This window comes from Hemitrygon akajei, chromosome 5, assembly GCF_048418815.1.
Source record: "Hemitrygon akajei chromosome 5, sHemAka1.3, whole genome shotgun sequence".
Lineage (NCBI taxonomy): Eukaryota > Metazoa > Chordata > Chondrichthyes > Myliobatiformes > Dasyatidae > Hemitrygon > Hemitrygon akajei.
Window position 1 is genome coordinate 43,632,070 of NC_133128.1, and position 17,698 is coordinate 43,649,767.

Sequence of the window (17,698 nt, forward strand, 5' to 3'; positions counted from 1 at the left end):
AAGAGTAATAATGGTAATCTTATTTTTAAGCTTCCTGCTTTGTTAATAATGACATGATGATATTGGCATAGAGCTTTAAAAGTACTGCAGCTCATACTGGGGAATTAAATCATGAAATTTTAAAATGGGTTCAAGTTTGATTTCTGAGCTTAAGACCAATAGCTAATATGGATATAGTTTTGATGTGACTTTCTTGAATTGGGGATAATTGAAACCAAAGAAATCTGATCTCTGAATACATTGTATCAAAAACCTAAAAAAAATACGTTTCAATTCAATTAAATAACTATTTATCAAGAAATATGCATTTAATGTACAGATGTAATTATCAATTTTACAATCTGATATTTAAAATACAATTTTCATTTTTAACATAATCTTAATAAATTTTTGTTACAGTTACTATATTCCTGTTGCACTTAGTAGGAGTCCATGTTTCAACTACAAATACTAAAAACATCTTCATCATCTCGGTGGCAATTGTGGTCACAGCTTCAGGTGGCTCAATTTACCATTTAATCAACCAATTTAACAATACCAGAAATTCAATCTCACTAAAAATATTTCAGATGTTGTAATATACTGAGATAGGATAAAGTCAATTCAGTTACTTGGCTGCACGGCTTAACAAAACGCAGCTTGCCTAGTTGATATTTGTTGTGTTGTATTGTTCTGTTACATAATTCAAAACATTCAAATGAGAAAATAACAAGTCTTATAAGGCTATGGAGATTCGGCATAACATCTAAAACCTTGACAAACTTCAGTGGATCTGTGATGGGGAGTATATTAACTGGCTGCATCACGGCCTGGTATGGAAACACCAATGCCTTTGAATGGAAAATCCTACATGATCTGGCCCAGTACATCCTGGGTAAAGCCTTTCCAAACATTGAGCACAATTACATAAAAAGCTGTCGTAGGAAAGCAGCATCCATCATCAGAGATCCCCACCACCCAGGACATGCTACTACCATCAGATAGAAGGTCCAAGTGCTTCAGGATTCACAACACCAGGTTCAAGAAGAGTTACTACCCCTCAACCATCAGGCTCACTCACTTGCCCCACCATTGAAATATTCCTGCAACCAATGATCTCACTTTAAGGAATCTTTATCTCATTAATTCATGTGCTCGTTATTTATTGCTCTTTATTTATATTTGCATTTGAACAGTTTGTTGCTTCTTGCACTCTGGTCGATCTTGCTTGATCCTGTTATAGTTACTATTCTATAGATTTGCTGAGTATGCCCACAAGAAAATGAATCTCAGGGTTGTATATGATGACATATACATACTTTAATACTAAAATTAATACTAAAAAAGCTTTGAATTTTGAACTTAAGAATGCTTCAGAAATGAGTAGGCATCACTTCAGTTATACATCCTGTCCAATAAATAATGGAATATTTTTGAGTGCATTTTTTCCTATAGCCACACAATTTTTGTTTCAAATGTTACCATGTTCCACTAACACATCTCTCATTGATACACTGTGCCATTACTTCTCTTTAATTGCTGTCATATTCCTCGATTGCTATACACAAATGATTCTGCACTTGCTGGAAATCCATTGCTATTTCACTACTGTTAAATGGTTTTATTACTGTTGTCTTTTGATCTCATATAATGTCATTATTATTGTGACATCGTTTTAATAACACTATTCTTTCAATAAGACTGTGATAATAATCTTGTATTGTTACTTCACTTAATCACCTCTGTCATTAGCTGCTAGTTTGTCCCATTTCTAGTTTTGCCATTGTTAGAATGATTCCTTCTCACGGTATTAGCACTGTTTCACTAATATCATAAATTACATTGCTACCAAACTATGATTTGTTAACAGTCACATAATTCTACTAGTTCCACGACCTCCATCATGGTATTTCCGTCCTAGGTTCTTCATCATCATTGTTTAATTTTTTCCCTCCTTTTCTAAAGCCATTGACTGTTAATTATAAGTTTAATAATTGTTAAAATACTCAATTTAGTTGCTATCCATACTAAACTACATCATTTCAATTTTCTTACAAATTCTACATTATCATTGTTGCTTCTTGATGGACTCTTACCACTGACTTTCCACCGTTTCCCTTTACACAATTGTCCATACAGCCATGTGATCACATGGCTCATGTGACCAGAGCCATTAGTACCAGCGTGTTAAAACAGGATTGGTCTTAATACTGGAACTGAGACATTGTAGTCCAGGTTTTGCTTTACCAAACTTTAATACTAATATACTACAAAATAACTTTTAGTCGATGTAACATGCACAAGTTCAAAACCTTAGAATTTTTAGCCTAAGACACTCACTTTCTTCAAAGCTTCTCTGCCATCTACTCATCGGAGCAGTATCTCAATTCCAGGAATGGTCTATATGGACCAATATGTGCTGTTCACTTCAATAATCCTTAGAAACATCTCCACAACCTTTATCCTGAATGGTAAAGCAATGTCTTGCTTCTTTCTAATACAGTGCTAATTTCCTAATTCTTTAACTTGCATTTTCCACTATAGAATTCTTTCAGCACCCAGATCAGTTTAAGTCACTTTCCTCCATCAATAAGATGACTTCTATCTGATAAGGAAGTTCAACATTTGTAATTTCTCTACGTCACCTGCATTTCTGATATTCATAATTGTTCTTTATTTCTCTGCTCTTTGAACAATTAACGCTCACTTTAACATTCATTTGCAAATGAGACAAGTTGGTGTAACACAGTACAATAATGACCATGGTGAAGTAATAGGATCGCCTGTTGCTGCAAGTTTCCGGAGTCACATTTGATGGACCTTGCTTCTAGCAACATTTAGTTGCCACAGTGTTTTCATACGCTTGGCTGAATTTGTGTTAAAAAAACAACTGTGTTGATACAACAATGGTATTGCGCTTGAGCAATTAATTTTTATAACAACATAAAGATCTTTAAGCATATCAAAAAGTTTCTTGTGCTGCCAGCAACATTTTTAACATGGTGTTAGACAATTCAGTACTTCACTGATTACATAAATTTGTTTGCAACATAAATGGGACCATCATATCAACACAAAAACATACTTTGTGCAATCATAATTTCAATTGCCCTTCAAGTAAATTGAGTTGCTGTTTGTTGAAAGAATGAAGCTTTTAAATGTTGTGTCCACAGGCCGTCCTGTTTTAAGATTTTGTTTACTCCCATGTTTCTGACTTAGCTCTTGCATTGCTAGGCTCACATTTTATTTTACAGTAGATATTCCTCATTATGGGAAAATCCAGAAACTAGCCCTTATTCTCCTATAGGTCAGGCTTGGGGCTTCTTTATTGTTTTTAATTGGCACTTGGGTAGTTGTCCTAAGCATAATTTTGTGTGTTGATTCTGCACCAATAACATTCCACAATATGCTGGAATTATCTGAATTTATACTGCCCAAATTGAAAGTAGGTCCAATAACCATCATTAAGAATTTATGTCATTATCTACAATGTTGCCATCAACAAGGTTTCTCAGATTTACTGAAGTGTTGGAGGAGATTTCTTCAGCACTTTTGGTACATTCTTTGCTATCATCCAGAGACTGAAAAGTTCCAGACCCATTCTTTCCTGATATCTTGCATCGTGTGTCATTTCCCGTGTCACATTTCTGAAGGGGGATCAAAACATTGTGCTTCATCAGAATATCGTCACTATTTTTGGCGTCCATCGAATTTCTCCTCCTCATGTTCCTGCTAACAGTGGCATACCTTCCGGTTTCCTCAAAACTCAGAGATAAGGTGACAGTTCCACTGCCAAAACTGACCTTCTGCTTGCTACACCTCTGCATCTCCATGGTAATTGGTTCATCGTGGGCATTCCTGCTGCAGATTGAAGACGATGGCGATGATACAGTTGAACCACCTATGCTATTGGACCTCTTACGAGACATGGTGCTGCGTCGCAAAGTTGCCCTCGCGGCGACTTTAAAAGCATGGGCAGCTGTACTGCATCTGACTTCTTCAATGGTGTTCCTTGACGGCTTGAACAAAATAATATAGCATTTGTTAAAATAAATGCATCCAAGTAAACCAAAACTTGATGCAAGTATGGCAATGACCTCGACAGCTGAAACAAACTTCCCATAGGTGCTGACGTAAGCAGGAATGAATGAGATCCAGACAATGAAAAATATCAGCATACTAAAAGTAATGAACTTGGCTTCATTGAAGTTCTCTGGGAGCTTGCGAGACTTAAAGGCAAAGAAGAAGCAAATAGCAGCAAGCAGACATGTGTAACCGATGAGAAAACCAAGTGCCATTAAGGAGCCTTCATCACACGTAATAAAAATAATTTCATCTTCCAGTTCATGATTTCTGTAACTTGAAGGGGGTGCTGTGTAAAGCCAAATGACACATGTAACAATTTGCACGAGAATACAGAGAAAAACCAATAGGAATTGCAAATTGAGGCCAACCCACTTTCGATGGAGGCTTGTTGGGATCTTGGCCTCAAAGACTAATAGCACACGGTTTGTTTTTACCAGAATGCAAGAAATGCACAATACAAAGCTGATTCCAAATGCAGGTTGCCGCAGTCTACATGTCCAATCTTTGGGTTCTCCGATGAAGATCAATGAGCTGGAGAAACAACAAATTAAAGAGAAGAGAAGGAGATAGGACAGTTCTCTGTTGGTGGCTTTCACGATTGGAGTATTTCTGAACTTAATGAAAACTCCCAAAACAAAGGAAGTAATCAATATTCCTAGCACAGCAAATATTGTCAGAGCAATTCCAAATGGTTCAGTCCACGACAGGTACTCAATCTCCTTGGCAATGCATGATGTGTGATTCTCATTTGACCAGAAATCATTGGGACACTTTGTACACGCACTTGCATCTAAAGGAGAAAAAGAAACAACCAATCAGGTACAGCTAGAAACACAAGAAATTCCGCAGATGCTGGAAATTCAAAGCATCACGTACAAAATGTTAGAGGAACTCAGTAGATCAGGCAGCATCTATGGGAATAAACAAACAACTGAAGTTTCAGGCCAAGACCCTTCATCGGGACTGGAAAATAAAGGGGAAGATGCCAGAATAAAAAAGTGGTGTGAGGGGAAGAGGGATAGCTAGAAGGTGATAGGCAAAGCCAGGAGGGTGAGAAAGGCAAAGGGCTGGAGATGAAGGAATTTGATAGGAGAGGAGAGTGGACCATAGGAGAAAGGAAAGGAAGCAGGGCACCAGGGGTAGGTGATAGGCAGGTGTGAAGAGGTAAGGGGCCAAAGTGGGGAATAGAAAAAGAGAGGAGGGAAATATCTCTTTATTGGAAGGAGAAATCGATATTCATACCATAAGGTTGGAGGCCACCCAAACAGGATATAAGGCGCTGCACCTCCTCCCCACCATGATGCAAGTGGAGGCCATGGACAGACGTGGCAACAGGAGTTGGAAACAAATTGTTGGACCAATAGAGGAGGCCGCACTGGGAGCACCAGATACAATAGATGACCCCAGCAGGTTTGCAGGTGAAGTGTTGCCTCACCTGGAAGGACTGTTTGGGGCCCTGAATGGAGGTGAGGGAGGAGGTGAATGAGTAGGTTTAATACTTTGGCCGATTGCAGGGTTAAGTGCCGGGAGGTAGATTAATGGGGAGGGATGAATGGACAAGGAAATCACGGAGGGAGTGATCCCTACGGAATGCGGAGAGTGGGGGGGGGGGGGTAGGTAAAGATATGTTTGGTGGTAGGATCCCTTTGGAGATGGTGGAGATTGCTGAGAATGATGTGTTGAATGTGAAGGCTCATAGAATGGTAGTTAAGGAGAGGAACTCTTATCACTTTTAAGGTGGTTGAAAGATGGGGTAAGAGCAGATGTCCAGGAAACAGAGGAGATGTCAGTAAGGGTGGAGGATGGAAGACAGCCACAGTGGTGGAAATCACATTCTGCAAAGTACTTAAGGGCTGAAGTCTAAAAGTATCTGCTGCCTCAGACTGACTATCATGTTCTGGGGTAAAAAAAATAAGAATTTTTTTTTGTTAAATTCATGACAAATGTGTTTGATATATTGACCAGCTGCTGCTTTTCCAACAGTATAAACACTTCCTGTTTACTCCTCTAAACCACGCACACAGCTACAAATTTAATCCTGCCTTGAATTCCCCACCACACTCTTTATCTGCTTCTTCAAATCCATCTGTTACACACCAGAGCTTATCAGAATGCTTACCATGCATGTCTTAACCCATCTGCTTGCCTGCGATTGCAGACACCAGTCTCTATAGATTTCCACTAGCCTTGTTTCTCACTCTATATTCTTTGCTGACTATGTATTCTATTACCTCAATACTTCAGTATTATTGGTAGGACCTTCAGCTGTCTTACTGGAATTCATTTTCCAACCTTCCCATCTTAATGGATTTCTCCAAATAATTTGCATGGGATCCCAATTTACAGTTGTTACCATGTATATGTCGATCTGTTGCAGACACCCAGATTGCTTGCTCTTTAGCAGATTGCCTGAATGTAGCGTTAGACAGCTTCTGGGATTGTAGGGAGAGCAGTAAGACCTCTTCCTCATTTATAACTGAAGCTATCCATTTTTCAAATGTACCAGTGTTGAATGTCTTCACCTATACATCTTGCTGGTTCTTTTAAATACAGGTAACTTGGTAGAGCCAAGCTCTTGTAAAGATACCTAGTGAAAGTAGTTTCATTGAACCACATCATTGTAGTCTACACGCTTCCAAAGAAAATTCACTGAGAATTAAACTTTTATACCAGTCTCAGGTACTCTTACATGTAAGAACAGTTTTAATTACCACTTTCATCACTGAACTCTCCTTCTGCACATGCGACACATTCAAAACAGCAGGTGGGTTCCCCCTCGATTATCCCTTTTCTGGTGCCAGGCACACAATCTCGGCTGCAGTTGGAAAAAGGAACCTGCAAAATCAAATAAAGACAGGACATTTTATAACTTTGATTGAAAAGCTTAGTTAATTTGAATAAACTTATGTTTATTTACTCTCTCAGTAATTGAGCTGTTACATAATCCGATGTTTCTATTCAAAGTAATTCTGGCATGTAACTATTCTTTTGCAGATATTTCTAGCCCATTTCTACTATACATTTGTTCATATGTACAGTACTGTGCAAAAAGCCTGATGGTAAGGCTTCCACAGAGCCCTGATCTCAACCTCATCGAGGTTTCACTGGCATTACGTGGTGAGACAGCCAGAGTCTGCAGAAGAACTGTAGCGGGTTCTCTAAGATGCCTGGAACCACCTACCAGCCAATTTTCTTATAAAATTGCACGACAGTGTACCTAACAGAGTTGATTCCGTTTTAAGGGCAAAGGGTGGTCACACCAAATATTGATTTAATATAGATTTTTACTGTTACTACTCTTTCTAGTATTTTTTTTATATTTATAAACTTTTCATTTATTTTTGTAAGTGCCTTTGGTTTGCAGAATTTTTTTACATGTGCCTAAGACTTTTGCACATAAATATAATTGCCTTGAACTTGAAATTCAGCATTACAGCATGTGTGTCTATGTGTGTTATATGCACGCACACTATTTGCATTTGCAATTCTACCCCTTGCCTTCAAATGATTTACAAAAAATCCTCATAAACCTAAAGAACATTTCCAATGTTTACAGAAAAGCTGAGATATCGAATGGGCAGCAGGTTGTAGTTTTGTTTCAATTGCCTGTGACAGCCAGACTTCTTGGTAGGAAAAGTGAGAGTCTGTGTTAAAAAAGAAGTTGTTTCTAAGAATTATTGCTTCATTAAGAAGTATTTCTGCCAAATCAGTATGCTGCCGGTTGCCAACTAAGAAACGATTAAATGTGACAACAGTTTGAAGTGAAATCCACTGTGATATCTGAAATAAGTAATAATTTTGGGAGATACAGCTTCAACAGATCCACATTTCTAAATTATTTATTTCACTTGAATGTCTACATCTTTCCTGTAAGGTGCCACTTAACCTGTCCTTTAAAATTATACAGCTAGCAGATTATCCCCTTCAGGAGAATGATTGGTCTGGCAGCTATTCATAATACAACTCCAGAAGAGTTTGATGGACCAGTGACTTTTCGTACTTGATATTCCTGCCTGATAATTTTATCACCATTGTTTGACATTTTGTTGCTCAGAACAACCAAATGTTCATGAGAAAATAATCATCAGTCATTTATCTCTCAACTGGGTTTTATATAAAAATTATAGCTAATACATTGCAAGAATAACTGATAAAGGACCATTCTATGAATGCAGCTATTACAAGGGTCTCTTCTTTATTTCTCAAATGTATGACCTAATTAAAATGAGTGGTGAAGGTATCAAATGCATTGCGATATCACCAGCTGTGCCCTCCCTTCCTAGACACCTTCCTGACTGCGAAATATACTGTTGGTACAAAATTTTGTAACCTATTACTCAATACTTCTGTGAGATTATTTTCACCACCCAGTCTGCAATGTTTCAAGATGACACCTCCCCATAAGCAGGAATGGACCATGAAATGTGCCTTACCAGCAAAACCCACATCTATAAACTGAGTATACTTTTAAAAAATCTATAGTATTGAATCCCAGTCCAGGCTGTAATACTATGCAGTGAAAGTATTGTGAAATTGTTCTTGTATTATTTGGGCATTTGAACAGTTAATCCAGTAAGTACAACCAGTTAAAAAATCACTCAGCTTTAACTTTATCTGCAAAAAGAAAGCAGATTTTTTTTACTAAATTTCATAATCTAAGGGTAGTTTAACGTAAGTGATCTTTTTAATGAACGTCAGAAGTACAATGCACAGTGAATGCAATTGATGGATTTTTTTTAACCTTGCAAATGCTGTAAAGGTGAGGTAAAATGTGTGGTGAACAATTAATCTCATACCTCTTTAGAGAATCCACTCCACAGGATTTTCTTTTCATTTATGTTGAGTCTGTCACTTGGTTTAGCGTAAGCATTGTAGTTGCCGACTTCTTGAAACACCACAGATTCATCCTCATGGGACAACTGCCAATTGATAATTGTGTAATTTCCTTTGAGATCACCCTGATCATCAAAATCGACATGCTCGCCCATGCTGTTTGTAAACTTCAAATGCAATAGGTGATTGAGGACCTGGGTAGAAATTTGAAAGTCGTTGTAACGAATGTTGCATACGTAATTCATTCTGGTACACTAGTCACCTTGCATAGCATTACACAGTAACTATTTTTACAAGTTTGATTGTATATTATCACTGCAGTGGTCAAAACAAATGCATTTAAAATATCCAAGGTTTAGGGAAGCTTGCACTACATCCACACTACACCAGATAAATCCGTAACCAAAGCTTTTTCTCTTCGTTTTTACCCTCCGTCCACACTAAAATGGCGTTTTCCTCCCCCGAAACCCGAGCTTTCCAGAAACGCTCTCCAGGGTGTGTAATTTTGAAAACGCCGCTTGGGCAGATCAGTGTGGATGGGGTAACTGGAGAAATCTGAAAACACTGTCAGAAGAATATTGAGGCCCTCGTTAAGAAAAAAGAGGTCCATAGCATGGATAGACAGCAAAGAATAAATAAGGTACTTGAGAAATCTATCTTCAGCTTCCATTGAAACAACAATTCAACTGCTCTTTGAAAAGTAAGTAGTACTTCAGTTTTTAAATGCTTTCTTGTAGGATTCCACAAACTAAACAATTTCTCAGTACATCATTAAGACCACCTCTGAACTGACGCTGCTCAGACAATGTCTTCAATTCCGCTGCGTATACTGAAATGGACTCCCCTTCCTTTTGATTCTGCTTATGAAACCTAAAGCACTCTGCAATCAGCTGGCTTCGGATCTAAACGTTCCTGCATTTCTTTGACAATATCAGCAAAGCTCATTTCGGATGGTTTGGTTGGAACAGTCAAACTTCGAAGCAAACTTATACATTTAAGCCCAGTGAACTCAGCAAAATTGGCACTTGCTTCTCATTGGCTATTTCATTTGCTTCAAAATACTGTTCCAATAGCTGAGTATACATGAGCCAATTACCTGTTGTGTAATCAAATGTGCCAATCTTTCCAATATAGACAGCCCTTTCTGCTCTTTTTTATTGATTATTATCTCCCAGTACTCACTCCTTATCAGCCCAAGAATCCTTCCATTCTCTTTAACAACCCATGAAATCTTACATCTTCTGACTTTTTAAAAAACTCGATCATGCCTTTCCTTCTGAAGAATATGTGCTGTGATGCTTCTTTTTAAACTGATCGTCTGCATGTGCTGGGCTGGGTATTTTACTTGACGTTCCTCACTGTATTCTTTTTTAATTTGAGCGTCTCACTGCATTTAATAGGTCGGTAGCCATCTTGGGTTCGTTTTAAAAAAATACCTCGTTGCCAGTGTTATATTTTGTATCTTCAAAACATTAAACTAATTCAAAGGAAGACACAGGAGTCCAAAAATATGGGTCTAACTTTAAGTTTACTTTAAGCGAGGCGCACACGTATCACGTGGTAGCATGGCAATGTATGTAATTCATGTTGTTTTACATATAACCCATAGTTAGAACAAACAAGAATGCTCAATTAATCAATATAGACACAAGATTGCTTCAATATTATTGAAATATTAAATACACAACACTGTGGAAGTAGTGAAGAGAAGGCACTACGTACTTCAACTGTGTTTATATTCATTACAAAAGTTCAAATTAACTTTATATTCAAAGTACATATATTGGTGTGTGGCCAAGTGGTTAAGGCATTGCTCTAGTGATCTGAAGGTCACTATTTTGAGCCTCAGCTAAGGCAGCGGGTTGTGTCCTTTAGCATGGCACTTAACCACACATTGCTCTGCGATGACACTGGTGCCAAGCTGAATCACCCTTCCCTTGGACAACATTGGTGTTGTGGAGAGGGGAGACTTGCAGCATGGGCAACTGCCTGTCTCCCAGCCCTGGAAACTTTCCAAGGCGCAAATCCATGGTCTCTCGAGATTAACGGATGCCTAATACATATATATCACCACATACAACCCTGAGATACATTTTCTAACAGGCAATTACGGTGCGAACAAGAAACACAATAGAATCAATGAAAGACCACACACAAAATGACGAGCAAACAACCAGTGTGTTAAAAAAATCAACAAAATGTGCAAATACAAAAAGAAAAAGAAAAAAATAAACAAGTAAGCATCAAATATCCAGAACATGAGAGGAAGAGTCCTTGAAAGTGAGTCCATAGCTTGTGGGAACCGTTCAGTGATGGGGCAAGTGAAGTTGAGTGTAGTTATCCCCTCTGGTTCAAGAGCCAGATGGTTGAGTAACTGTTCCTCAACCTGCTGGAGTCAGTCTGGAGAATCCTGTACCTTCATTGGTGGTTGGGGTCCCTGATGATGGATGCTACTTCCTGTGACAGAGCTCCATGTAGACAATCTCAGTGGTGGGGAGGGCTTTACCCATGATGGACTGGGCTGTAAACACTGTTTTCATAGGATTTTCCAACTTGTTAAATGTATGATACTATCATAGAGAAGAGTCAACTTAAAATGCTAGAAATTGTACTCAACAAAAAAAGGCACATTCAAGATTTTGCTGACAGCTTGTGGTAGCTTATGTCAAGATCAACATCTTGTCAATGACTTGACGACTTGAAAGATGGAGAGAGAAACAGTTGAATGGTGGGGAAGGCAAGAGAAACAGCAGTTGAGTCATGGGCTAGATACAGAAGAAGAGGTGCTTGCTATTTTGAGGCAAATTAATGTGAATCAGCCCCCAGGGCCTGACAAGATATTCTGTTGGACCTTGTGGGAGGCTGGTACCCCAGAGGTATTTAAAATGTCCTTAGCCATGGGTGTGGTGCTAATGTTGTTTCATTGTTTAAGAAAAGCTCCAAGAATGAATTGAGAAACTATGGGCTGGCGAACCTGACATCAATAAATTATTGGAAGGTATTCTCGGGGACTGGATATAAGTATTTGGGTAGACAGTGTAGTATTGATGTGACTCAGACACCGCTGTATATTGAACAACCACATTTATTCAACAGACTTCCATTTTCCTTACCCCCGTCCTGACGACATACGCACTCTGACCTACAAATATTCACACAATACATTACATCCCCTTTCTCAAGAATTTTTTTTACAACACTGTAAATTACCAAAACAATACCTCTAGGTATGCCTTTCTTACATTGCAACAGCCATGACATAAACTAAAAAAAAACATCTTAACTTCTTATGCTGTATTCTACATTGTATCTTACAATACTAACAGCAGTGTATTTTCTTTTACTAACATAGACTAATAAACCTTTTATTTCACACCTTGGAACTTATAACATGTGTGACTTTGCCTCAAACTGTGTGAGACTGTAGGTAGATCTAGTCTCTGTATCTAGCTGGAAGTTTGACTTGTCTCCCAGACTGTGTGTACCACAGCCGTGACCGTGCTTGTCCTACATCAGTGTCAGTCTCGAGTGACCTCTGTGTCTTTGTGGTCTGCATCACTCTTGGTGTCGTTTGTTTCCATGTCTGTATCTGCGGAAATGTCCCATGCATCTGTACGTGGAAACTCCCTCTTGCCTGTCTTCAGCAGATGCTTCCTGTTCCTCCAGTAGACTCTTCCATCTGGCCTGCGAACTATGAAGGATCTTGGTTGCTGATGTCTGTTCACAACCACAGCTGGCTGCCAAGTGTCTCCTCTCTGTATTCTGACATTTTCACCTATATGCAGATCTGGCAACTGTCTTGTATGTCTGTCATAGTAGCTCTTTTGCTTTATTTGCTTGTCACGTACTTGAGCATTACTTTCAGGAGTCAGTAGAGTTGTGGATGTTGGCAGTTTGGACTTCAGACGATGTCCCAGCAACAGCTGTGCAGGGGAGAACCCCACACCCTCAATCGGTGGGTTGCAGTATTCAAGCAGAGCAATGTACGGGTCACTGTTGCTGCTTTGTGCCTTCTTGAGCATGTTCTTGACAGTTTGTACAGTTCTCTCTGCTTGTCCATTACACTGAGTGTGCCCAGGATGGGAAGTAACATGTTGAAATTCCTAGCTTTCTGAGAACCCTCTGAACTCACCACTGGCACATTGTGGACCATTGTCACTAACGACAATATCTGGAATACCATGTCTTGTGAATGTCGACTTCATTGCGGTAATGACACCTTGACTGGACGTGTCACTTAAATTGGTGATCTCTGGATATTTTGAATAGTAGTCCACACAAAGCAGATATTCTGCACCATTGTAGTGAAAGAGATCTGTGCCAGTCTTCTCCCATGGTCTTCCTGGTAGTGGGTAGACATTTTCTGTATCCGTGTTTATAACCACATCTGTTGCAGTTAACTTCCTTTTGATTATCCTGTGGAGCTGGCTTTGTCCTACTCTTGTCAGTTTTCACAGCTTTTATTTTGTGCACTTCAATCTCTTCATTGAGCACTTTAACCTGACTTGACGTGATCTCACTGGCATGGCAAACATCAATCGCCTTTTCTAATGTAAGATCCTCCTCTCTCAATAGCCTGCCTCTCACTTGATCATCTCGTATGCCGCATACAATCCTGTCACGTATTAAAGAATCATGCAGTTGTCCAAACTCAGTCTTTTGCCTTGTTCTTCAAATCTGTTACGTAGGCGTCTATGGTCTCTGTTGTCCCTTCAGCCCTCGTGAAAAACTTGTCGGATGTACGGTAGGTTTTTTTCTCGGTTCGCAGTAATCTTGAAACTTTTTCTTCAACACTTCAATTTTATCTTGCTCATCATCTTGGAAGACAAACGTGTTGCAAACCTTTATTGCCTCTTCCCCCGCCACATGCAGAAACGTAACACATTGCACTTTCTCCGTCTTTTCAGCTACGCCGCTACCGGTGCAAAACAGCTCGAACTTCTGGATCCATATTTTCCAGTTCTCAGCAAGATTACCTTGTAGGCTTAAACTTGACGGTGGTTGTAACTGTGACATATTTTACGTGTCTTCTCTTCTTTTTTTTTCGCGATTTCTTCTGACACCATGTAGTATTGATGTGACTCAGACACCGCTGTAGATTGAACAACCACATTTATTCAACAGACTTCCATTTTTCTTGCCCACATCCTGATGTCATACGCACTCTGACCTATGAATACTCACACAATACATTACTGACAGGGACTGACTAGGGATAGTCACCATGGATTTGTGTGAGGTACAGTTGGTCTTATCAGTGTTACATAGTTTTTCAAGGAGGTTAGTAGGAAAGTTGCTGAAGCAAGTGGGTATTGTCTACATGGAGTTCAGCAATCCCTTTGACATACAGTCGGCCCTCCTTATCCGCGGGGGATTGGTTCCGGGACCCCCCGCGGATACCAAAAAACACGGATGCTCAAGTCCCTTATTTAACCTGTCTCAATGCAGTGGTCTTTAGGACCCAGTGGAACCCCGGACTTTATTTAACCCATTTTAGTGAGGTGGACCTTAGGACCTGACGCAGCTCTGAATCCGCAGTGTTTCTGTTCATGAAAATAATGATGATCATGATTGAAAATAAAGTGGAAGCATAAAAGCAATCGGAAAGAGGTGAAACACCATTGGTCATTGGAAAAGCGTTAGGCTACAGTCGGTCAACGATCGGAACAATTTTAATGGAGTATGTGAAAGGTCCTACCCCGATGAAAGTTACAATTATTACTAAGCAACGCAGTGGTTTAATTATTGAAATACGTATGTTTCTTAAGTGTTTTATATGCATAGAAAGGTAAAATATTTACTATATACTAAGAAAAACGTTTGACTAACTGACGCTAAATAATACCGGATGTACCTGTTCCGACTTCAAATCTGACTTAAAGACAGACTCAGGAATGGAACTCATTCATAACCTGGGGACTGCCTGTACTTCTAAATCATCTCTAGATTACTTATAATACCTAATACAATGTAAATGCTATGTAAATAGTTTCTATACTCTATTGTTTGGGGAATAATGACAAGAAAAAAATAGCTCAAACAAGTGCTGGAGAGAGAACTTCTGGGTTTTCCCGATCCGCGGTTGGTTGAATCCATGCATGGTCAAGAAGGTTCAGTTGCTTGGCATTCAGGATGAAGCCTGAGATACTGTAGTTGCCTCTGTGACTACTGAGGTAATTAATTCAATTCAAGTGGTTCTTGCCTTCTAGGGAATCTACAGTTTAATTGGTTCCTAAATTAAACCAGAGTTCTTGCCTCTAGCTGGTAACCATTTCATGAGAATTTTAAGAGGTAAGACCAGGAAGAGATTGCCTTTTAAGTTCCGTGAGGAGAGGGGCTGAATGGCCTTCTACTACTTTTACTCCTTAAGTTTATGTACTCAATAGATTTTGTCTTATTTGTGACTCATTCCTCATGTGAAGATTTGTTTCCTGACAACACCTAAATCTAGCCTATTTCACAATGCCCTCGTGCTTTCCCAGTCAGAACCAACAGAACAATCTTTAGGGTTAGTTCTATGTTATTCCACTTCTGATTTTATCTGCCTCGATTAGACTCGTTTTGTTCCTTTCCTTTCAGTGATGAAAGAATATTTTCCATTTCACGATATCATTTTATTGCAGTCTAACATGCTGACAGCTCTTCCCAATCACCATCTCTCAGCGGTCGGTCTGGCTTTGGCAAGAGTAGGCTTGGGCATGTGCAGGTGGAGCTTCTAAGTAAGTAAGCAAGCTGTTTTTTCTCTGTTGGTAGATAGCTGGTGCACGGTGATTGGATTGGGAGGAAGTGGTACGTTCTTTGTGTGAGACGTGGGAAATTTGTGAGACTTCCAGTCTCCCTGAGAATTACATCTGCACAAAGTGCATCAAGCTGCAGCTCCTTAGAGACCCTGTTAAAGAGCTGGATGACGTTCGGCACATACGAGAAAATGAGGAGGTGATAGACGGGAGCTACAGGGAAGTAATCACCTTAAGTTGCAGGAGCAGGTTCCTGGGTGACTGTCAGGAGAGAGAAAGGGAATAGGCAGCCGGTGCTGAATACCCCTGTGGCTGTTCCCCTCAGTAATACCTGGCTTTGGATAGTGTTGGGGGGTGATGACCCACTGGGGGAAGCTGCAGTGAAATGGTCTCTGGTACTATCTGGCTCTGGCTCAGGAGGGAAGGGGGAAGAAGGGGAGTGCAGTAGTGATAGGGGATTTCATAATTAGAGGAGCAGAGAGCAGATTCTGTGAATGCGAAAGAGACACTTGAATGGTATGTAGCTTCCCAGGCGCCAGGGTCAAGGATGTCTCAGATCAGGTCACTGGAAATCTAAAGGGGAATGGGAACGGCCAGAATTCATGGTACAGATTGGTACTAACAACTTAGGAAAAGGGAGGAGGTCCTGAAGAGAGAGTATAGGGAGTTATACAGAAGCTGAAAAGTTGGACCTCCAGGGGTAGGAATATCTGGGTTGCTACCTGTGCCACATGCCAGTGAGGTTACAAATAGGATGATTTGGCAGATGATTGCTTGGCTAAGAAATTGGTACAGGGAGCAGTGTTTCAGATTTCTGGATCATTGGGATCTGTTCTGGTAAAGGTATGCCCTGCACAAAGAGGACGGGGTACACCTGAACCCAAGGGGGACCAATATCCTTGGGGGCAGTTTTGCTATAGGGGTTGAGGAGGGTTTAATCTAATTTGTCAGGAGATGAGAACTGAAGTGATAGGACTCGGTGGAGTAGTTGGTGTACAACTCGATGCAGTGTGTAGTGAGACTGTGAGGAAGGACAGGTAGATGACAGGGCAAAATTGCAGTCAGTGGTATGAATTAAAATATGATGGGATCACAATCAAAAAGAGGGTCATGAATACAGCACTGAAGGAATTATATTTGAATGCAACACAGTAGGCGGAATAAGGTTGGTGGGGTGGCATGGTAGCATAGTGGTTAACATAAAACTTTACAGTACAGGTGACCTGGGTTCAATTCCCACCGCTGCCTGTAAGGAGTCTGTACGTTCTCCCCATAACCACGTGGGTTTCCTCCCAGTGATCCAGTTTCCACCCACAGTTCAAAGACATACCTGTTGATTGGTCATTGTAAATTGTCCTATGATTAGGCTCAGATTAGATTGGGGGATTGCTGGGCGGCCTGGCTGGAAGGGCCAGAAGGGCCTATTCTGCACTGTATTTCAATAAATAATTAACTAAACTTGTTAGATATCGGCAGATATGACGTTACTGGCATCTCTGAGTTGTGGCTGAAAGAAGATCAAAGTTGGGAGCTTAACATCCAAGGATACACATTGTATCAAAAGGACAGGCAGGTACGCAGAAGGGGTGAGGTAATTCTACTTGTGGACCATGAAATCATATCCTTAGAAAGAGGGGACATAGGATCAGAAGGTGTAGAATCCTTGTGGGTAGAGTTAGAAAACTCTAAAGATAAAAAGACCCTGATGGGAATTATATACAGGCCAGTGAACAATAGCCAGGAAGTGGGCTACAAATTACAACAGAGATGGAAAAGGCATGTAAAAAGGGCAATGTTACAATCATCATCGGGGATTTCAATATGCAGGTAGATTGGGAAAATCCGGTAGGTGCTGGATCCCAGAAGAGGGAATCTGTAGAATGCCCACAAGATAGCTTTTTACTGCAGCTTGTGGTTGAGAATGGCAATTCTGGAGTGGGTGTTGTGTAATGGCCTGATAGAAATATCTTAGATGATGAGAAGTGTAGGTAGATAGAATCTTCTTTCCATGACTGGGATAGGAAAGACAAGAGGTCATGGGTTTTAGGTTTAAGGTGAGAGGA

The 17,698-nt window shown here is 40.0% G+C and overlaps 1 protein-coding gene across 1 annotated transcript in view; it reads right to left on the reverse strand.

Moving 5' to 3' along the window:
- Positions 1 to 273: 273 nt before the first annotated feature.
- LOC140727704 (extracellular calcium-sensing receptor-like) overlaps positions 274 to 17,698 on the reverse strand; it is an 84,404-nt gene continuing 66,979 nt past the window's right edge. The window contains 4 exon segments of the mRNA XM_073045375.1: positions 274 to 3,532; positions 3,534 to 4,855; positions 6,777 to 6,900; positions 8,862 to 9,092. Coding sequence (XP_072901476.1) covers positions 3,497 to 3,532; positions 3,534 to 4,855; positions 6,777 to 6,900; positions 8,862 to 9,092 — 1,713 coding nt within the window. The 3' untranslated portion in view covers positions 274 to 3,496.